General features: G+C 33.2%; 1 protein-coding gene across 14 annotated transcripts in view; it reads right to left on the bottom strand.

Annotated features, from left to right (window-relative positions):
• LOC145291289 (CCR4-NOT transcription complex subunit 2-like) overlaps window positions 1–24,565 on the bottom strand; it is a 124,724-nt gene that overhangs the window by 43,413 nt on the left and 56,746 nt on the right. For 11 of the 14 annotated variants that reach the window (XM_080136942.1, XM_080136949.1, XM_080136948.1 and 8 more), the window contains 2 exons: window positions 5,815–5,850; window positions 1,123–1,312 (listed from right to left, as the gene is read on the bottom strand). In XM_080136942.1, the coding sequence (XP_079993068.1) occupies window positions 1,123–1,312; window positions 5,815–5,850 (226 nt within the window). The remainder of the gene's footprint in view (window positions 1–1,122; window positions 1,313–5,814; window positions 5,851–24,565) is intronic. The other 3 variants (XM_080136946.1, XM_080136947.1, XM_080136953.1) reach the window with 1 other exon arrangement.

Genomic DNA, 24,565 nt, shown 5'->3' with positions numbered 1-24,565 from the left:
GTTTTAGGAGGTCCACCTTCCAAGGCCTTACCTTCCCTCTTTGAGATGGTTAGTCTATTGCTAATTGCCGGAGGCACCTTGCCAAGGAATGATGACAGGACTGCTTAGGCATTTTTTGTAGGCTAGAGTACACGTTGTTTACGTGTTTGCTTTTCAATCCTCACCTTCCCACCTTGTGTCACATCTACAGTGAAAAGGAGGTCAATACCAACTTTAGTGCAGTAATTATCAACATATTTTTTAACACTTGAAAAATAGAACTTTATTCGAAACAGAATTTTCTAAAATATAGTGTGGAATGATAAAATTGTCACCCTAGAAAAGACGACAGGATTCCATTTTTGTTTAACGAAAACAGGTTTTCTTCTTTTGTTGCAGACCATCTACATGTTGGCCAGTTGTGTACAAATCACAAGACTGATATGATCCTTCTATCATGTCTGAAAGTGACACAATGTTCAGAGTGAGATCAGAGATGCGCCGCTGTACAACTCCTGCTCTCAACCAAGTTATGACAACAGGAACATTGCCAGCACCCTCAAAATGCATTGCTGGATTGCCATGAATAACAGATGTGCCCTGGGTGATGAAAGCAAAGTTTCCAGCCATGGTTATGATCTTGGTGTGGTTTCAAATGAGGGCCACATCATGCCATCTCACATCTTCGAAGTCTGCTTGAAAATCAGCACCAAAGTGTATCTGGATATGTTGAAGAGTGTGGTGATCAGGTAGCCACAAGCAAACCCTGAGTGTGGCAGCAGGACGGCGCTGGCCCATAAATTCAAAGAGACCCAGGTTTGGCTTTAGGAGTGCTACAGCTTTGTACCCTTCTCTCACTGTCCCCCCTTCTATCCAGACTTGAATACATTGGACTACTTTGTTTGCTCATACGTCGAGATCATCATCAACATGACTGCCCACAACACCAAAGTCAGCCTGATTTCCGCAATCTGCTGAATATTAAAGGAGCTCCTGCCGACACTTGTGGAAAAAGCATGCTCCCAGTTCTGGACCTATATCTAGGTGGTGATTTAGGCTAGTATATAAGAATAGAAACCTCTATCACTTCTTACCGATCAACAGAAAGAAAAAATTCACTAGTTAGAAGAATAAATGAGTTACCTTTCTGGCCTTAGGTGGCTGCTGTTGTTGCTGCTGCTGAACCTGTGACTGTTGCTGCTGTTGGACTGCTGCTGGTTGTTGCTGCTGCTGCTGTTGTTGGGGTTGCTGTTGTTGCATTCCAATCATACCTGGATTCTTCCTACCGCCAGGAGAAAGTTCACCAGTTCCACCTTTTCGACCCAAAGGATATCTAAATAAAATAAAATAAATGTAAGTTAGAAATGCAAATTTCTTTTTATTATTAAGTCACCATTTATGAAGACTAAGCACTAAACAAGGATAAGGAGTAATGAGATGGAAAGATTGTCTGCCTAAAGATGAGGAACAATCAAGGATATAAACAAATTTTGATTACTTATAGAATGGCCTGTGACAAGTATTTATTATATATATATATATATATATATATATATATATATATATATATATATATAGAGATAGATAAGGCAAAATGGCCACGCGCGTTTTTGTATGTCCAATAGTTTTGTTGGGGGGGGGGAGGTTTGACTACGTTACTATATTTTTTTTAGAAGTTTCCTTATACTTCTTAGATTATAATATCTACAATTTGTGAATGAATGTCGTCTCTACATTTATTTTGATTGACTTTTAAAAAATTCCCTCTATTCCGTCCTTTCGCATGTTTGTTAGTCTTTTTCGTATAAAGTGAAACTAACCAAAGTGAAGGAGTTCGCCTGGCCTTCGTGCCAGGACCTCCAGAAAGGCAATTAGCTTTGATCAATGTTGGGGAAACCCTTCATATCAAACAATTGCTATTCATTTGGACGCTTTCCCCCCTTTTTGTGGGGAAACAAATAACAGCAGAAAATGGAAAGCTTAACTGGCCTTCAGCCAAAATTCATTTCTGCATCTGCATGATTTTTAACTTATTTACTTAAAGTCAACTTTTTGATCGACATCGATAAATTTAAAAGCTCTTCAATTCCTCTCGTGTCATAGTGTAGCAGTAAGATATCAGATTTTCTTTCACTTTCTTTTTCGCATTTGCATCACGGGTTCTAGCCTGCCTGCCTGCTACCAACTTTTTTTTCTTTTTGCTCCAAACTCCCGGGCAATGCCGGTCACCCCCACTAGTCTATAATATAAATCTCACCTGTCTGTTTAAATGTATGTATGTATGTATGTATGTATGTATGTCTTTCGATAGAGGCAACAGACTTTCACAAAATCGATATCGTTTTGAAGCTCGACCCTTCGGACGACAAATATCGAAAAATTGGGCAAAAACATTAATTCCTTCATCCTCACCTGGGCACTTTTCTACAGGAAGGGGTCACTTTTTTCGCCGATACTTTCAAAAGTCATCCCTTCTTTTTGATCGTTTAACCTTAATTTAAACCTACGTCACTTACGTTTTGGCGATGGGTGCAACAGCAAAAGTGTTAGGTTTTTTTTTTTTCACGTTCTTTGCCTCCTTCGCAGTACGGCTTTGAACATGCCTGCCTACTACCACTTTTTTTTTCTTTTTACTCAACACACACCTCCAAACACACGGGCAACACCAGGTACCTAGGCTAGTTAGTTTTGAAAATGACTTGGTTATAATCTAAAGGAAACCAGTCTTATGATAATGTGTATCATAGACAAAAAACTTGCAAAGACCATGAAAATTCCGCCTAATACTAGGCGGATTGAATGAAAAAGTTTTTCTTCATTATGGTAAGATGAATTCATGCTGTGAATGTTTTCCAAGAAATAACCAGTCGAACATCTTCCACAAAAATAATAGCAGAATAAAAAGACTAGCAATGTCTTATGCAAGAAAAGTGTTGTACAGAAAAGAGAGTTTAATACAAGAATGTGCAGGTTATCTATCCATTAACATTAAAATTTCAAACAATATTTTCTAAAAAAGCTTTTCCACAATTTAATATAATTGTAACCTGCATTCACTTGTGGAGGGAGTGAGGTTCCAAATGAAGTCTTATATCAAGACCTCATACAGTGACTGATCCGCAGCAGTCCTTGGCATATTCAGCCATTCTCAGTTTCAACAACTGACACCAGCTCCAGGTCTATCTTTACCGTTCTCATCCATATCTGTAATTGACCACCTCTGTAATTCCTCCGGCCAGTGTGCACGGTTGGGGCTAGCAATTTACAGATGAATTCCTTCTCAGGACAGCCAAGACCATGACCAAACCAGAGAAGTTTCCTTCTCAAAAGTCTCTGATGGCAGTGGTGGTACATCTTGCATGGATGGTGCTGTTTGGAATTTGGTTGAAGAGACAGATGCGTCATAAGCATTACATGTCAAAGAGACCTCGAGTGCTTGAAAATCTTTTTGTGCAGGGTCCAAGTCTCAACTGTACAGCAGTAGGACTTCAAAGCAAAGGAAGATTCTATCATTTCATAATAGGTGAAAGAGAGGAGGAAAAAAAAAAATCCAGCCAAATGAAAACTTTTTTTTTTTTTAAATAGAGAAGTAGGGCTTAAACAATTTAGTAGCTTAAAAAAATCTGCCCTTTTCGGGGGGGGGGGGGGGTAGAAAAGAAAGAAAGAAAAAAGTAATTCCACTAAAAATCAGAATTCACGTCTCTGTACATCTCAAGCTGGCTAAAGAGGGCTCCATTTATGTTCAATTAACAAGATACTGACCCCTAAATTAATCATCAATTTGTGATTTTAATCTGTTTAAATTCTGTTTTAATTCCTCTTTAATCAATGGTATTCCAAAGAAAGTTTTGAATTGCCTTCAGTTATAAAAATTTTATAGCTGAGCAGAGTACATCTTAGATAATATTTTCAAGAATTTTTTTTATAAAAAAAAAAAAATACACACACACACACCAAATTTATTCTTAACATCACTGAATGGCAAAGGGTTAGGTCATTTTCTTTTTTGCATTAAATTTTAATATGCCCTCCGTTTAAAGGACTGAGCAAATACGACACCCATTTTGAACACCGCTTTCTCATCGACAAATGTTCATGAAAAATATTTAAACTAAATCAGGTTATAACGTCGTCTGATGCACGTGTACAACCGATCTCGTCATGAGAGGATGGTTTTTGCTTATTCCTAGGTTTTCATTAACCCCCCCCCCCCCCGTCTGACCACACACACCTCCAAACACTCGCCCCCCCCCCCCCAAGCTAGTCTATATATATATATAAAAGCGAAAATGTGTGTATGTATGCGTGTTTGTATGTCCTGGAGAACTTTTCGACACAGGTCACGGATTTTCACGCGATTGGTATCATTTTAAAGTTCCAACCTTTGCCCGACAAATATCAAAAATTTGCCAAAAACATTAATTTCTTCACCCTAAAATCAAAAATTTGCCAAAAACATTAATTTCTTCACCCTAAAATACTCAGTTTTCTACAGGGAGGGGTCAGCAAAAACCATCCTCTCATGACAAGTTCGCTTCTACGCATGCGCAAGTGACGTCTGAACATGATTTAGTCTAAATATTAAAAAAAAATAAACGACCAAATTTTGTCAACATCATCTTAGCTCAGTTCATTAGAGCACGGCCTCATTATCTAAAGGTTTTGGGTTCGAATCGTGGTGTGAGATTTCTCCCCCCCCCCCCCATTTTTAAAGGTTTAATACTGAAACAGGGTTATTTAAGCCATTTTTCACGTCCTATGTTTTTTTTGGTTTTAATTTTTCAGTTTTAACGTTCGTTTTTCTGGGGGGGTTTTTCCCCCATCATATTCGCGTTTTCTTTTGTTTGTGTTTTTCCGATTTTTACATTTAACATCGTTCGTTTGCCTTACGTTAGTTTTTTATGGTGTTTTTTTATTTTTTTATATAAAATATTTAATAATTTAATATTTAAAAATATTTACTTTGCTTATTCTTATGTTTTGATTACCCCCCCCCCCCGCCAGAGCACATACACCTCGGACTTATTGAGTGATATGTTATTTCAAAGAAATGTTGTAAACTAATAAATCATTTCAGCTTTTGTTGATACGAGTGCTACAATGTGTTATGTATTTTATTCAATGAATTATTTTGTGGTTTTTGTATGTGTGTAATACTTTTTTTTAAATATTAATCCAAATATTTAAAATAGCAGGCAGTATGACCAAAATACATCTTGCATAAAAATGCTTGACTTTTCTTTCAATGTAAAATGCAAATAATTGAAATAAATGAAATACTTTTCTTTTTTTTTTTTAAATATATTTACTTTCAATTATAAGATGGAAAAAAGCGATTATCAAAAAATGGAAGAAATCTCTAGAAATTACACAAGAAAATGTTAGTCATCTGCTTAAACAAATGCTTAGATATTATAGAATGTAAGCAGTCAATTAGCATAAAAATGAAAAAGAATTCATGCTGTAAGATAGATAAAAATAATTTCACATTAATTCTGAATCTGTATTTTACCGACATTTTTATTTTTTTAAAGACATGGACAATAAATTTAAATTTATCCTGAATTGATAGATTACTGTGAGATGGGAATTGTTTATATTATAATATTTCAAAAATTTAATAAAATGTAATTTTTTTTAACACTACTGATATTATTTTTGTATAATATATGGACAATGCCAGGTAGCCTGCTGTATATATATATAAGACAACAGAATAAGTGATAAATATTGTCGAGTAATTTTCAGAAAAGAATTATTAAAAAATAAGTAAAATAAAAGCAATATAAAAATCTTTAAAATTACAAGTGTTGAAATGGTAAATCGAATACTTACTGAGCATTCCAAGAAAACTGGTCTGCCCCAAATCTTCTATAACAAAAAAAAAAGAAAAAAAAAAAAGATTTTATAAGGAGGCAAAAATGGTAGTAGAAAACATTTGTGCAAAAATAAAAATGAATAAAAAAAGGACAAACTATAAAAATTAAGTAAATATTAACTAAACTTTTAAAAAGAAAAAAATTAAATGGAATTATTTATCAATTACCTAACATATCCATCATATTGGTCCCCCAATTTATCGGAGAGGGACCTATGTTTTCAGTGGCATCCGTGTTATTTTTTGTTTTTTTTCCTACAAAGTGGTCACCACTTATCAAGGCCAGGAAGCCACTCGGGGATAAGGGTTATTGCATGTACAGTACATTAGTGTTGAGATTTGATAAAGTGTCTTACTTAAGGGGGCGGTTCATCAGGAATTTGTTTATGTTGGACTTGAAGACATCCAGGTTGCAAACAGGCAAACGGAACAGTGAAAAGATAAAATAACGAGCTACTGACTGTTTGAGGCAGTTTCAGTGTTCTTTTCAGTAGTAATGAAAGAAAATATTTTATTTTCAAACTTTGTACAGGGGGGGGGGGTAAATCAAAGCAAAAGAAGAAGCAAAGTAATAACCCTGTTTATTATTAAAAAAAAAACAATGTTAAAATAAAAAAAAAATAAAAACAAAAAAAAAACGAACGTAAGGGAAACGAATGATGTTAAAATTTCTTAAAATCGGGGGTGGGGGTGGGGGGGTTAATGTGATGGGGGCCAGTTTGAGGCTGCTTGCCTACTACCACTGAACTGAGTCAGGTGTAAAATGGAGCCTGTTGAATGTCGAAGTGATCCGGTTTTTGTATTTGAAAGGACGCACACCACAGGAGACTTTTGATGAAATGAAAGAAACTTATGGTGATAATGCCCCATAATATGACCTTGTAAAACGTTGGCATCATGAATTCAAACATGGCCGGAAGTCTGTGGAAACATCTCCCAGACCTGGTCGCCCCCCCTTCTGCCATTGATGTAGCATCTGTCCGTCAAGTTGACGCTGCTATTTTGGAAGATCGGCGCATTACTATTTGCCAAATAGTCCAAGATGTCAAGATTAGTACAGGGTCTGTGGAAACTATCATCATTTTGGATCCATCACTATGATACAGAGATAAAAGCCCAGTCAATGCAGTGGAAGCACTTGGACTCACCACCTCCAAAGAAGGCAAGGTCATGCTCACAGTAGTGATGACAGATTTCCTGGCAAAGGGTACCACAATTACAGGAGCCTATTATGCTTCACTTTTGAGAAAATTAGGAAAGCTATCAAAATCAAGAGGCGGGGCAAGATCAGCAAAGATACCCTCCTCCTGCAGGACAACACTCCGGTCCACAAGTCGTATGTCGCCAGATCAGAAGCAAGGGCATATGGTTATGAAATTATCCCCAATTCTCCCTACTCTCCTGATCTTGCACCCTCTGACTTTCACCTCTCCCCAGCCATGAAGTTGTTTTTGAAAGGAAAGCGTTTCCCAGATGATGCAGCCTTGATTTCTGAAGTCACGTCGTGGTTGGAGGACCAACCTGGGGTGTTCTACAAAAACGGTCTCCAGAGCTGCATCAAACGATGGGAGAAATGCATAACTCTGGGTGGTTCCTATGTAGAGAAAGACTAATAACTGTGCCAAGTTTCGTTGCTCTACTGCTATGGGAAGGTCAGGGGCATTACTTATTGCACGGCCCTCGTATCATTTTAATGAGTGTGGCAACCATTTTGATTATCATAAAAAAAAAAAAAGCATACCAACTTCAAGCCATTTCTCAATATATAAGACAACTTTTTTGAACAAAACAAAAAAGTCTGCTAGCATTTAATTCAGAGTCAAATGTCAATGTTCTTGGATTATATCTCTCGTAATGCGTTCAATCTATTTAATTATATATGTTAAGGAATTTTACGTTTGTATACAAGTTATCCCCCCCCCCATTTTTCTTTTTGAAAACGACTTTGTACGATCAGTAAAAATTATGCCACTAAGGTAAACAATTCTGACTATTTTAAATGAATTATCCCCAAAGCAAATTATGTGGTCTCGTTGACAATAATAATACTGATCTGAGGCATTTCAAAAAAGGAATATTATTTTTAGCAGTAAATTATGCAGACTCATGTTAAAAGCACTAGAATTTCCACAAAGTCTCGCTAGTAACTATAAATGCCATCAGCATTGTGATGTATTAACAACAGTAATGAAATTACTTGAACTTTCAACAATAACAAAAAATTGTAATTCATTTTACAATTATAGAAAAGATGAAAACACATTCAAAAAATAAAACAATGTATATCACTTATGAAACGGCAAAATATTAAGTTATTGTAAATTATCGAAAACATTTAACCCAATTATAAAAAGAAATGAAAGAATTCTATCAGATATAAACAAAAACAATGTGGTCTAGCAATTTACATGCTCATTAGGGAATCGCATTCCAAAGAAAATTGCTAACTACTTTCCACAAAAGACTTCACTCAAAAGAATGACTAATTACTTAAAAAAAAAAAAAGAATGTTGTTGTTATGGTGTTCACCATAGTCAGGTTGAGCTGACTTCTCTGGCTGGCACCACATCTCAATCTACGGGGTTTCTGAACAAGATCATATGAGATGCCTAAGCAGTTGTGATTTCACTGTTGAAGGGTGAGCATCTGTGAACCCGAGAGCTTAACTAAGTCCTCCTTGACAGTTGTTGCTCAGGTTCTCAGCTATGTGCTTACGCTACCTAGTATGGAAGATTATGTCGCAAATTAATTCTGAGTGACAAACTGCATTGTATACCTAAACCACTGAAGGTATAGCTGCAATAAGGCAGATTGCACACATTACGGTGCAGGCATAGAACAGCAATTGAGACACAGTCGGCTCACCAGCAATCAGAATGTAGTGGAGGCCGTTATTATCAAAAACTTCCAATCTGCTGATCGATGACTTTTATTGGTCATGTCTCACAGTTAAAGCAGGGACACCCAGATGAATCAAAGCAAAGATAACATATCTATATATAAATTCGCATTCCTGTCTGTTTGTTCACAATTTGATTAATATATATACAAAAGGGTCATTACTTTATTATTTCATTCATTCCTATATATAGTATGATTCTTGCAAAATATATGATTAAGAGATGACCTCATTTGCACATCACATCAAGGAAAATCGATTTTATTAAATAGCGGAATGTTAGTTATTGTTTATAGTGAGAGTGAGAAAATTGTTTTAAGTGTTCTATTTAAGTTAGTTATTTAAATTTGATTTATATTGATAGCATTTAATTGAATTTATTTTTATGGACATCGATTTTTGTTATAAGCCAGTTTGAGTTATTTTCCCAGGGCGCCAACTTCGTTTTTTTTTTTTTAATTTTTGTTTCTTTTTTCAGCGGATATTAAAACTAAAACAATTCACAAACTTTCAAGCATTATTTTTGGAATTAGTTTTAATAAAATAATTTCCAACGTGATTTCGCAATTTTGTGGTCTAGTGGATTTTTATTTTAAAATAAACAATCCAATGCAACTATGATTGTTTATTCAAAACAAAAAAAAAAACTTATTTACATTTTTTTTTACCAGTTTTTTTTCTTCACATTTTTTTAATATTATAACTGCTACTTTTTTCTTTCTTTTAATAACACAATAAGTCATAGCATCATTTTTATAACATAAAAACGTGTATTTTGGTTAACACAAATTCTACTTTGGTATTTTTGAAACTTAATTATTTACAGTTTGTTTTCATTGCAACAGACCGTAAAGACATATCTTTCTAGACTCAGGCAGCATTAAAAAAAATCGCTTAAACTGGTATATTGTCATAAAAAAGTGCTTAATAGCCAGAAAATAGCTTCTCTTCGTATCCCTTCTGCTAAAATATCTGGTGGAGAGTTTGTCATGTACTTCTTTTTGGGGGCGATTACATTTTCATGTTTTCATCCGTTCTTTTATTTTTGAAATTTTTGTTGGGGTAACGATGGAGTTGACATAATAAAAAAACTGCTCAATATCCTTAGTATAGCAGGTGTCAAAACGGAACTTTATGTTGACCCTGGCAACGCTGGGTATCTATGCTAGTATTAACATAAAATTAGACAAACTCATCAAAAACAAAAATTGGAGGGGGAAAAAATCTATTATGAAGATAGAATTTCAATGTGGCTATATTTTTACAATATTTACCAACTTGTGCAATGATATTACAATAACTGTTACTAATAATTATCAAAATAATTCCTTGAGACTAGCTAGCAAATAAAAATGAAAACATCTAAAAATCAATAAGAAACTTATTACATTGAAATTTTAAAAAATCAATACTCGAAAATCTAATTAAAAATAACTGAAGCATTTCTTGTCAGTTTTATACACACATGATTCAATGCATTTTTCACATATGCTTGCTATCTCATCACATTTCTTTGCAAGAAACTACTACCAATGTAACAGTTTTTGGCAACCATTTTTTATCCTCCCTCCTCAGTTAGGTAAACAGTACTTTAAGATTCGATAATGATCATATGGATTTAGACAATTCTGTTTTACTGCAGATATTCAAACAATCATCTCTGAATGTATATACTATGCATTGGATCCAGGGTGTCCTCAATGGCCGTACATCCAAACATGATATTAATGTGAGGGTGCTCTAGGAAGTAGAAACTTGGGCAGTTATTATTCCTGATAATCATAAACTACCTCCTTGATGAAATTGTGTCAGATGGGTATATTTGTTGATGACATCACGTTCTATACCAGTCATGTTGGCAAAATGAATATCCTGATATCCAAGGTAATGTCTAAAATCTTAGAAAATAATCTAATCTGTAGTGGAATGGGGATATAAATCGATAGTAACATTTAATGCTAAGACGAAGCTTCCTTCCTTTAATAATTACAAGAAACCTCAACTACCGATTGCCATGGACAATAACATTATCTGACAGTTTATCATACAAACTCCTTGGTTTAGCATTCACAGATAGCATGAATTGAAACAAATACATAGAAGACATTGCCACACTGGCGCAAAGAAAGCTCCCTCTACCATGCTAGAAAACTACTCACATCAGTTAGTATCCTATATATCTACAAAGTCAGCATTTGCCCTCACATGAAATATTGTAGTCATATTTGGGCTGATGCATCTACCATTAGTTTCTCTTTAGACAAGATCCAAAAAAACAAGTCTCCAATCTAATAGGTTGCGCACTGTCAAAGAACTTTTCATTCTCTCTTTGTACCGAAAACCAAATGGAACTTCTCTAAGCAGAGCGTTCCAAGAGGCTCCTTTCTGTGGAACACAATACCATAGGGCTCCTTTCCTGTAGACTACAACATGATCATCTTCAAGTGTAATGTCAACAAATACTTGTCAAGCCATCCTCTTAAGTAATCAAATCTTGACTTTTTTGCCAATCATCATATACTACTGTTTATCATCCAATTGATAATCTCAGTAACCTTTATTCTCAAGTGATCCTTGGGCCTTGACTCATCAGTGTATGTGTAACGGGATCTTGGACGACGCCAGGAACCCCGTTCAGATGGATGAAGATGAGAGAGGATGAGGTATGGTTAGGCGGGTTATGCTGACACTTGGTCAAGGAAAGACAGATGTTCATGAAATTCTGTCCATCAGAAAAATAATCTGTTTCAATGAAAGGAAAATATCTGATAATGGGATTCTTTGGAACAAGGGAGCTGGGGAGAGAGATTGTTTTTCTAGTTGGGTTTGGTAAAAATGGATTTTTAATAACTAATTGAGGGAGACAAGTACAATAACTTAGATTCAAAATGTCTGCTTTTGTGTCTGGGAAATGTTGTCATTTGGTCCACCTGTTATATTTAAGTTCTAGACCACCAAGTAAGTGATGTGATGGGAATTGAACCTTGGAAGATAATACAGTTTCTTTGAGAGAAAAGTAATTTGAATTGAAGAGAAAGAAAGGAAAAGGGGGAAAAAGAGAAAGTAGGTACCGGCAGCAGCCTGAAAAATGAGTGGAATTCATAAAAAATGTCCAACTTTAGGTTATGTTCACCAGCCTGTATTTCATTTGTTTGAATTTGTTTTTGGATAAAATATATATTACATGAAAGAGCAAATCTTCCTCTTTCGTATGGTGTTTATTTTGTATTTGTTGAATAAAAATTTATTTTAATAGCACCAACAAAAGTGATAAAATTTTGACGTGGAACGCTAGCTGCTAATTTAAAAAAAAACTAAAAAATCATACCTCTTATTTAAAACTCTTGCGAATTTTTACCATTCGACCAATAAAAAAAAAACTATAAATAGCATCAAATTAAGCAAAGAATGATCTTTAATTACGTATAAAAATTACAACAAATATTAAAAAAAAATATGCGAAATTCTTTTCAAAATTTTTTTCTCATTTAATTTGCTTCTAGTGAATTAACTATTCATAATAACCATGGCAAACGTGATATTAAATTAAAGTTTATTCAATTTCCTATAAAATGGTGCTAAGAAATTGTACCTAGCTTTATTCGCGAAAATGCGCAAGGCAAAAGAAAATTGACACCTCTGGAGCCTTTTGGATAAAATTGCATGAACCGTGAACACAGCGAAAATGTGCGAGTCAATGAATGAAAGTTGTTTGACTTTGGTATTTCACCAATAGGTAACTATACTGCTTCAATTTCAATATAAGCGATAAGAAACCATTTCTGTACATTAATTTGTAAAAATTACGTTTGAATATGTCAAATATTCAGAAGTATTTTGCAACATGTAGTTAGCATGTGTTCAGCTTTTTAACGTAAACAAATAAGCGATATTTTGAATTTTTCAAAAATTAAATTAATATTGTATCATTTTGGAGGGGAAATAAACAGGGAGTATTTATAAATAAACCATTTATAAAACTAGTGATTTAATTTTAAAACGTTTGAGTATCTAAATATTCGTTTATTCGGCATTCTAAACCAGTTTCCTGAAAGTAAACAAACTTGGCAAAAGAGCGTAAAAATGCTAGACAAGAAGTAAATTGAACGGCACGTTTCTAGCATTTTGTATTTATTTGAAAATGATTTCGTGCATGGAAGATATTTAATTCAAGGCATGTGACTGCATAAAATTAAAGTTTGAATAAGTGTAAAAAACTATTGTCGTCCATAGATGAAAGTACGGTGGCTATGCACTTAGCGAAACCACGCTATTTTTAAATAGTATTTTCAAGTTAAATTAAAGTTTTACGATAACTTTTTATATTAAATTGTTAGTTGAAAGTTCAGAAGTGTTACAAAACACCCTCTCCTCCCCATATTAAGAATGCCTTTCTAAATGTTATTTAAGCACAGTTCGCAAAGTGCATAAGTACCGAAAGTACAGACTAGACTAAATTACAAAAAAAAACAAAAAAAAAACACACCCTCTCTTCCACATGTTAGTTCGCTTCATAAGTACTATTGTTTTCTTTTATTGTTTTAACATTCATTTTTTTATTTTTGTATAATTTAAATTGCTAATTGAAAATGAATTAATAAAAAAAAAAAGCAAAAAAAAACCCCACACACAGTTAAGAATGGTTTTCTAAATAATAGTTTGTTTCATAAATACTATTGTTTTAATATATTTTATTCTTGTATTGTTTATTAAATTATTAGGTGAAAGTACAGACTAGTTAAAAAACACACTCCCCTTCACATGTTTCCTAAATAATAGCTCACTTCATAAGTACCATTGTTTTCATTGTTTTAATTTATTTTATTCTAGATAGAAAAAACTCAAATTAGCACAACAAAAACAACTTTTTATGTTAAAGACGCGGTATTATTTTACTTTAAGGCCCGTCTGTATATAACAAAATGTATTTTTTGTAGATTTCAGCGTGCTAAAAACGAATCTGAAAACCGTTTCCGTCGCAAAAAAATAGTTTTCATGATATGAAGAAATTACTTTTTCGAAAAGTGGGTGATCACTTTTCCATCTAAATTTAACTTAAAATGAGTACCCACTTTCTGGCCACCTTAGAAGAGGGAGGGGGTCATTTTCTTGTGTTTATTGACTAAAAAGTTTTTTGTTTGATTTCTTTTGCATGGTATTAACTCCTGAACTCTGGGACTATTTTCCAGTTTTACAGCCCAGCCTTCGTTTACGCTACGCGCGAGCATAAACAAAGGTTGTTAAATGTGCACTCGCGTACCTTGTCACAGTAGTATTGACAAAAAATTAAAATTAGACAAAAAAACAAGTACTTTTCCAAAAATTAAACCATGTAATTCTATGTTATCACGACTGGTCATTCCGTTGCAAAAAAATAGTTTTCATGATATGAAGAAATTACTTTTTCGAAAAGTGGGTGTTCACTTTTCTATGTAAATTTAACTTAAAATGAGTATCCACTTTCTGGCCACTGCGAAATGGAAAATAGTCTCAGAGTTCAGGGGTTAATGCGCTTGCGCATACAAAAATGGCCAGCCATGATAACATAGAATTACATGACTTCATATTTGGAAAACTACTTGTTTTTTGTCTATTTAAAATTTTCGCCAATACTACACTGTGACAAGGCAGTTTGGTACGCGAGTGCACATTTAACAACCTTTTTTTATGCTCGCGCTTAATAAGTACTATTGTTTTTTATTGTTTTAATATATTTATTTTATTTGTGAATTGTTTATTAAATTGTTAATTGAAAGTACAGACTCCACATGTTAAGAATGGGTTTCTAAATAATAGTTTGTTTTATAAGTACTTTCTTTTGTTGTTTTAATATATTTATTTTATTCTTGTATTGTTTATTAAATTGTTAGGTGAAAGTACAGACTATAGTTAAAAAAAAAAGACATGTTTTTAAGTTATGGTTCGCTTCATAAGTACTATTGTTTTTTTTTTTTTTAATATATTTTATTGAAAGCACAGACTTTATTAAATTGTTAAGTGAAAGTACAGACTAGTTAAAAGAAAATACACACTCCTCCACATGTTAAGAATGGGTTTCTAAATAAGTTTCATAAGTACTATTGTTTTAACATTTATTTTTGCATTGTTTATTAAATTGTTAGGTGAAAGTACAGACTAGTTTAAAAAAAACTCTTCTCCACATGTTAAGAATGGGATTATTTATTTGCTGCAGGTTTGAAATTGGGAATATTTTTATTGCAGACAACTGTAATTTCAAGAAATTTAAAGATATTTTCAATTTCACTGGAAGGAGTAGAAGACCATCTATTCCCAAAGTTAGTATAAACAATAAACTTCTTTTACAACTTTTTTACCTGAAAGATGAAAAAAAAAAACAAAAAAAACCTGGGATGATATTGTCGAATTTGCATCCAATTTTATCACCATCAATTCAGTTAAGAATAAGATATTTAATTGAAAAAGCTCATGCTAATACCAATTTGCACATAAATGGCTGACAGATTCCAAACATTTTTAATGGAAAATTCGACATTCGTTGGAAATTATTTGTCATGTGCTGGTGTTACAAGAGATGAACTGCTTAGTTCAAGTTTGTCAGGGCGGTCAGAAATAATTGCACTTACAAATGGCATCATTCTGGACTTAGTTTCCTTCCAAAAGAAAGAAGTACTTCCATCATCTTGGGTATGTAAGGCATAGCCAGATAACCAATTTGATAGGAGAATGCTTTGGTGATTTGAATTTTAGCATTTTCAAGAGACGATATGCATCTTTACACCACCATAGCACCATCAATATGCTGAAGAAAAACAAGACTTCAATTTGGTTTGATAGTAAATCTGAAAAGGAACAAGTTGCTTGGATTGTGTGGATCCAAATCTAAAGAAGTCCAAATAAAACACCAGGCATTACAGAAGGTGGTACTTCAGAAGAGAAAGCAACAACTGGAGAAAACAAAACAAGAAAAGGAGAAAAATGCAAGGAAGCAAGCCATAAGAAAAAATCTCATCATTGAGAGGGTGAAGACACATGGTAGGCCTCGTTTCAGTGAAGAGAATGTCACACAAATGCTACGTGTGCTAGGAAGCAGGAATAGTAAACTTGAGGCCCTCAAAGATGAAATTAGGTTTCAGAAAATAGTTCTGGGCAAGTCTGAACATTTAAAACTTGACAGACCTTTAGAGTTACTAGCAAGCCACTTGAAAGCATTTTTGAATGGCACAGACCTAATAAATGACTATGAAACACTTCCCGACAATGAAGAATCACAAAGCGAAACAGATGAAGAAAGTGCTCTAGTTGATCAGGCAAAGTTTGGAAACTACAGCTTCAGCAAACAAGGACAGTTTGTGGCAGTATATTATGATGACTTATTTAGGTCAAGTAATTTCTGTCACAAGTAGTGAAGAAAGACAAGTGAAATTTCTGGACAAGTGTAAGGTGAAAATAAATGCCTTTAGATGGTCAAGGTCAGAAGTAGAGAAAGTATCTTCTCTGTAATTGTCTGATTGGGGGTTTGAGGTAACCACCTCAAATGGATGAATGGTCAGTTCCCAGCGAAGAGTTCAACAGAATCACAAGGAAATATCAATTGTATAGAGAACTCTATTGTTAACATGCAGCTTCTTTTTGTATTGAATGTAAATTGGTGTTGAACAGGTACATTTGCTTATATACTATACTTCGCCATGATAATCAGTGAATTATTGCTATTTTTAAGTTCATTATTTTAGAACTACAAGGTGTACAGAGCTGAAATTTAGGTATGACATTCTACAATATGTATTGATTATGAATGCAAAAATTCACATCTGTATATTTAATAGTTTTTGTGATTTTGAAGTTTGTATACATTTAAAACATTCGGTACTTTATTTCCGCCATTGAAATTGAACATATCAGTATTTTTATCGACTTATAATGAAAAAACTTGCAGTTGGAATTGTTTGGAAAAAAAAAAAAAAAAAAGGCATAATAACCACTATGTATAGAATTATATTGCATGTTCATATTTAATTTTCTTTCAGTTTTATTTACTGATACTTCAAAAAGTGCCCACCAGTGAGATTTTGCTTTTATAAATATTGCAATGGTCACTTTTCACATCTCAAAATTGAAGGCTGAAACTGAATTAAATATGATTATACTTTTATTTCCTATTGTCTTCTAATACTAAGAGTGATGAAAGCATCTTTTGTGACGTTTTTACCGGTTACTTTTTTGTCAGTTGCTTTCAAAGTTACCATGTCGTAATGTAAACATGTTCATGCTACACTTGCAAATATGAAAATGATCATAACTTGAAGACTACACAAGATATCTTCATGATTTTTGTTTTGTTTTTCTTGTATTTGTGTGTATTTTTATATGAGAGAATCAAATTTAGCCATAGGCGATTTTAAAATTTTGGCTGCTGGTACCTAATTAAGAGATATGGTTAAGAAAGAGAAAGAGATTCACAAGGAAAGAAAAAGAATATAAAATAATGGGATAGAAAAAGAAGAGATTAAGAGGAAAAGAGAAAGAAGTAATCTTCAAATGACAGAGGGGAAAGAAGCCAATTTAATAAAAACAATTGAGTTTTTAGAAATAAAGAGACTCTTTCTGGTTGGCATTGCGGAGTGCCCATCGCATTGGCCTCTCGCCCAGTGGATGGGGTGTGTTGGGGGCAAACCCCCAGAAAAGCCAAGTTGAAAAGCTCTTGTTCCTAGCTGGGAAATTGTCTAAACAAACTTAAGTTGTACAACCTGCATCACGAAGCCATTAGGAACCCAAATAACTCAACTTTATACAAGTGTACTCTGCATATCTTAAGACTATTTTATGAATAATTATTTTGTTTTGTTTATAAGAAAATGACCCAGAGTTTTTCTTTGCTTCTCAATTGCGTGCCTAAATGAAGATGCAGTTTATTTCAGACATATCCTGACGCCAGACGATGGAAGACAGACCAGATCCAGCACTAAGTCAAAGTGACGGCCGACGTAGACAGTGTTGCCACACGGACTTAGGGTCATGCACGTTTCATGTGCCCTGAGCAGCACAGCGATATTTTCCAGTGGACAGTGAGAGTCTGGTCATCCTTGAAGGATCTAGAATTAGATAGTTAAGAGTGTAGCCCTGCTGGGTTGCATCTATGGTCCTGTGAGTCGGGATTGACAAACACGGCCAGATGTATATCACAAATATGGTCCCATGAACCAGGATCTGACGGATGCGTCCCGGAGGACGTGTAGGGTTATATGTGGGTGCATAAAGTTAGGAGTTAAACATTTGTTATAATACATAGTATATATTTTCATATATATTTAAATTTTGTCTGTAAACACCAGATTAATTAAAACAAAAAGGGAAATTCTGATGCTTGCACTAAAAGCAGAAAAAAAAAGTGAGGGGAGGGGAACAAACTGATTTCTTCAGGGAAAAGGCAAGAACTGACCAAAAATGGAGAATTTTTGGAAAACAAAAATTACTTAAAAACATGCATAATAATTATAAATTATTCTTTGAGAAATATTTTTTCAGTAGAAATCAGTAAGGTATTTTGAAAATAGAGGAATGGAATATTTTAAGATTTGTACCAACATTCAGATTTTTGGTGAGGATAAAAGCAAATAGATTTTAAGGAGTTTCTATTTGGAAAAAATGTTATTGTTGAAAGAGTATTCCAATATAGTGACCCCCAGAGACAGTTTTGCTGTAGTCTTCAGTGTGGCTAGACATGCAAGATCTCCTAGCTGATATTTAAACAGTTATTTTTTCTCCAAAAATCCAAACATCTATTGTGCTATCAACTCAATCAAGGAAGAGAAATATATTAGATTTATCTAAACGATATCAAAAGTCAAAGTGTTCTATTCGTTTTTATGAAGAGCTTGATCAATATGTATTAATTAAAATTCATCTAAATCAGTACCAAAAACATAGTAAAATTGCCTCAGTCTAAAAGGATCTTCACAGAAGTTATTTTTTTTAGTGTGTATAAGAAAGGATTTGAAAGAGATTGTAGATTAAATATAATTTTAGAGTTAAATGTTAAGGCCTATTAAAAGTTTCTCTATATATTTAAATACATACATTTAAAAATAGAGAAAATTGCTACACATTTCTTTCTCAAGATAAGAATCCATAGTTGTTTTTTCAATGATGAGATTACACAGGATTAGATGAGCTCAAATAAAGTGGCCTGGCATACAAAACTGTTCCCCCAATTCATTTTTGAATAATAAAAAAAAAAAATCATAACACGCAAATGTTTGGTATGGATTAAAATAACATCCATAAGAGATCAACTTTAGGGAGATGGAATGATGTTTGAAGTGTCACTGTTCTGACTACATACTGAGAATGGAAGTCAACAGTAAACAAAAAATGAGTGTACTGCAAAGTAATTGAAAATCTACGTATTTCCTCAGGTCAATCTACAGAACTAATATTAGCATTACAAATTATTTTTTTCTTTTTAGATAATTGTTATTTTTCATCTTGCATGAAAAGAGCTATGTAAAAGATGCTTAAAACCATTTGAATTATGCAAATACCATCAGTAGTTCAAAAGTTATGAGAATTTTAAGTGCCAAAATTTATGCTTTTCCTTGGACATTTTTCTTTAGAAAAAGTGATTTCCAGAAATTCGGTAATTTCACCACCATTTATTTATTTTCCAAGCTATTCATGAAACTTGGCACTCTTATGTAAAATTGTGTGCTCTTTCTGAGTATACAGTCAAATTTGATGTATCTCTAACGTAAGCCATGAATTATAAATTAAGATGTACAAATTTCTTTTCAAACTGGCGCATGGTATCATACAGTGGGTGTCTATTCATGAACAAAACTAAGTATTATAGTGGTATTTAAATATAGCTTTATTGAGAATAGGCATTTTCCTGCCTCCTCACCAAAGGAGAGCTTGGCCTGGGGTGTAGTCATTGAATGCCTAAAGAGCATTCATGGCCGGTATTTATTACTCCCCTCAAAGAAAAAACAAATTGAGTAGATATGAATTAATCTCAGAAAATTTTTCATATAGATTTTGGATTTCTGTAAAAGATGGAAATTACCATAGTCGGCCAAAACTTATGCATTTTGGGACCAGTCCAATTTTCAATTTTGTAAATCCTCTCTATCAGGCCCAAAATATACCCCTATTTTCTGAGATGAACCCATAAATCATACTCTACATGAATCCTTGATGTAACTTTCACAGTACCAGGATACCAGGAATCCTGATAAGCAACAACTAAATATTCACCAGTTGATAATTTTTGTCATTTCTACTCTGTTGTTTTACTGAAAATTCAACTATGTAAACAAAGAAATAAAACAGTAATTTTTTACCTTGTTTCCGCCTTAACATTTAAAATGATTACTTTTATAGGTTTTAGAGTATGCTGAAAACGAATATCGCATTTAAATTTTCTGCAAACAAGTTTAAGCAATGTCATTTATGTTATTGCTGGTGGCCATTTTGGTATGCACAAGCGCGCTAACGTGACCCCGAGAAACTATGTGCAAATGCACATACCAAGATGGCCACCAGCAATAACATAAGAAATGACATTGCTTAATATCCAGAAGCTACTTATTTGAGGAAAATTTAAATGCGATATTCGTTTTCAGCATATCCGAAAACCTTTAAAGTAGTCATTTTAAAGAAAAATGTTAAGGTGGAAGCAAGGTAAAAATTTACAAAATGCATCACATTGAAATTCTTTATCGAATCGCCTAATTATTATTATTTCCTTAAGAAGTTATAAGTACAATAACAGAAATGCATGTACTTAGTACATTGTTGTTTTTTAACACTTTTAGTACATGTGTACTAAAAGTGTTAAAAACAATAAAGTAGTATTGTTTGGAAATCAAATTTGAAAAACTTGAAAATAATTTTTTTAAATTGACAAACTCCGAATAAAAAAATGAAACTGATTTTTCTGCTTTTGTTTTGAAAGCAGAAAAAAACAGTTTTTATCATTCTTTAGTCAGCTGAGCGCATAGCAAGCCGTTTTCACCAAGCGGATTTGAATTTCTATAAAAGATAACACTTTAAAGAAATTTCCACACAATAATTATCAAATATTTACATATTATATATGAAAATAATTCTGAAACTATCATCTATTTGGAAATGGATGATATATACCGATTTATCTTATCAATTTTGAAATATTCTTCGTCAACTTTGCTCAGTCATAACTTGCTTCCTGTGGTCGTAAAAATATAAATCAAAGTTCAGTAGAGATGGACTTCTTGCTTATATAGCCTGTAAAATTTCAGCCATATCCAATTAAATTTGACCCCACACATGTATCTAAACGTAACGTATGAAATGTAAACATTGAAAAAACAGTTTCCCTTTTTGGTGTCATCATTTTTTACCATTTTTTCCTTTTTAACTTGGAGCATAAAAGAAAAATAAATTAACATCATTGGAATGCTTATTCTCTTTCCATCAATGTAATTCTTTTAAAAATTGACCCACAAATAATAAAGATATGACATGTTGAAGCACATTAGGTATGTAATATTGCCGATGTCCATGAAAATACAGCATACGCTTGTAATGCTACTAATATATATATATATATATATATATATATATATCAAACTTGGTTTTTGAATCTTTTTAGATTAATAATTTCTATTATATGGAATCATTTTGAGTCTTAACTGATGTAAACCCCGACCTTCAGGTGCATTTTGTTGAACTCTTGTTCAGTTTGAGATTCCATATAGAGTCTGGCAAAATGCATCTACAGTCAAAGGTTACATTGTCTGATATGTGAAAATAACAGGATGAAAATAGTAGTTCAAATACAAAAACAGAAGTACCCTTGAATAAATAAATGTATTTGGAGAATTGTGCATACAGCAATGTATATGAGGGGCATTCCAAAAGTAATGCCTTCTATCTTTTATTCCACCGAATGGGTAAGACGTTATTGCAAATTGCATTATGACTAAACTTATGCATTCATAACCTGAAAGTTTCATCTCTATTACAAACATTGACAGTGTGAGACTAAGAAAGCAACCCCTGTCATGAACATGCATCAGCAGCAAAGATGAGTCATTGAATTCCTGGCAAAAGTGCATTGAGAATGGTGGGGACTACATAGAAAAATAAATTCTGAAGCATAAAAGGTTGTTAGTTTTAATGGTACCACTTCTGTCTTCATAGTTCAACTTTGCAAGTTGAAAAAAAGAAAAAAGATGCTTTACTTTTGGAATGATCCTCGTATATATAACTTTTTTTTTTAACACAAGATAAAAATGTTAGAAGAGTAAACTGCATTTACACAAATGTTTAATTTATGCATGCTAGAAAAAGCTCAGATCAAACCACATTTATCCTCATATCCTTACTGTATTCAATCGATGTGACTGAATGAAAAAGTATTGTGATCATTTGTTTTAAATTATTTTTAAAAGTAATTTGAAAATTTGTTTTACACACACGAAAACTCTTAATATTATCATTTTTATTTTTTAAATTTAAGTTCAAATGTAAAAATATTTAAATAAAATATTAATACCGATTTTAGAATATTTTAAATAGTTCACCATCAAATATAAGTAAAGTTCAACAGAATCATCATTAATAAAAGGTTTTATTTTAAAGTATTCAGTAAAAATAGAAAAGTAGGTCCATATAGACATCTTTTGAGCAAGTATTCTACTTCTATGAAAGTCATTAGAAATGTCTGAATGTAAATATTCTTCAGTAAGTGTTGGTTTTGGGCCATTTTTTGCAAAAAAAAAAAAATAAAAATAAATAAATAAATAAAGATTTGTTAAGATGCTATATTCATCATATTTTCATACTTATTTTTATGGTTACGTTCAAAATTTAAGATATTTTCAAATTAACTGAAACTGTGAGATTTCATTTTCTGATTCTGATGGTACAAAAGTTATAACAATTTAATGAAATTCTTTCTCCTTGATGTCAAGTTAATTAAATTGTACAGGATGCCTTTTTAAAACAATATAGGTTCAGTTTACAACTGTTAAAATCTACTTGCCATATTTTAGACTAGGTGATTTAGCCCACTTCACAATTCATTACTTGAAATGGACTAACAAGACAGATTAACTTACTACTACTAATGATAATAATACCATCAAACTGCTAACAATATTAAGGAAATATTTTTATGTCTATATTGATAGTGAAATAATTTTTTACAGTTAAGTTTCATTATTCTCACATGTATGTCGAGTTTTTATTATATAAATGATGAATAGAGAAAATTGTACAATCTAGCAAAACATTAAATTAAATAGTTTTTCACATGAAGAAATAAGATTCAGATTAATCCACCCAGAAACATTTTCACACAACCTGGAAAAATAATATAAAATCATTACTGCTAGTACATATTTTGAGTAGGGAATATTTTAGTACTGACAAATATGAAGGTGACATGTGGATATCCAAACAGCTTTTGTTAGATATTAAGCAGATAGATCCTCTAGTACATAATTTAGTTGAGAATAAAAAGAAATGAGGAAACTTGAAGAGTTAGCCAAGGTCAACTTGATGATCCAGAGTTGAAAATTGCATAGAAATGTATTAGAAACGGATATGACATCATGTGGTTAAAAGACAATTCATTAGGAAGCACACAAGATGTTTGGACGTGAAAATAAAATGGGTTGATAAGAATAATTCGAAATTCTAATAGTCCTTTTTTATAAAATGAAATTTTGGATCAAAACAGGAACATATTGAAACTTTTTTTTTTTTCTAGATTATTTGGACTACTTGCCTTATTGCAGATATTATTCTCATGTTTTGAGCGATGTAACTCCCAAGTATCTGCTACGTAATTCGCGAGTGTATCAATCAAGTAGAAAAATTTGGAAACGTTAAGAAAAATGCATGCTGGAACTTACCCCCACCTCCTGCTACCCCTCTTACCTATGAAAATGTTTAGAACTCATTGACAGAGAATGATTTATGAGTTTAAACAATGTGAACGAAGCCACTCAAAGTTAGTTCTTTTATCTTGGCAATGTACGAGGAGCGAATGTCGACTCCACAATACAAATCCATGCGATTATATGGAAGGGGAGACTATCTTCAAATTTCATCTTAAATTGAAAATGGAGCAACGGTCTTATATTAAGTAGATATTAATAAGTCCCTTGTACCCCTCTTTTTTTTTTTTTTTTTTTAAAATGGAGAGTAGATACTGCTCTGTGGATGCGTTATTGGCAGCTTCAGTAACTCTTGTTTCTCCTTTTTTGCCCTCAGTCCTCAATTGCAATGAGCGATTTTTCTGACAAAGGAAGAAAAAGCTGTTTACTAGGTCGGTAGTATTTGCATGAACAGTAGCCCGAGATGTCGGAATTTCCTGTTTCTATGTCTACCTTGTGGCCATGTCACTAGTAAGGGTGCTGGAGGTAAACGTTTCATCTGGGCTGACATTATCTGCCTGATAATGAGGAACCCCCACCTTGGATTAACCACTACAGAGGCTATCCTATCAGCAGGTGCAGAGTACTGGGGCTGCTGTATTGCCATTTGGTGAATGGATTCTGGACCATGCAGTAGCTCCTGGTGGGGCTTCTCGATGCCATATTAGTGGGTAATTGTTACGACTTTACCTTATGTGCTACAAAAAAACATTTTTTATCCTTTTCTTCCTTACTCTCCCTCTCTACCCTGTTATAACCAAGTCTGTCGACCTGTTCCAAAAATTCACCATAAAATATCTCCAGAAAAAATACACAAATAAAACTAGAACCCCCATCTTCCAGCGTAGACCCCCCCCCCCCACTACCATGACTCCAACATTAGGGGTCTACATTCCAACCTTC

The sequence above is a fragment of the Euprymna scolopes genome, chromosome 12 (genome assembly GCF_053919585.1).
Source record: "Euprymna scolopes isolate OS-2025 chromosome 12, ASM5391958v1, whole genome shotgun sequence".
In the NCBI taxonomy this organism is placed as follows: Eukaryota; Metazoa; Mollusca; class Cephalopoda; order Sepiida; family Sepiolidae; genus Euprymna; species Euprymna scolopes.
Note: the sequence above shows the minus strand (reverse complement) of the source record. Positions and strands in the feature narration are given on the sequence as shown.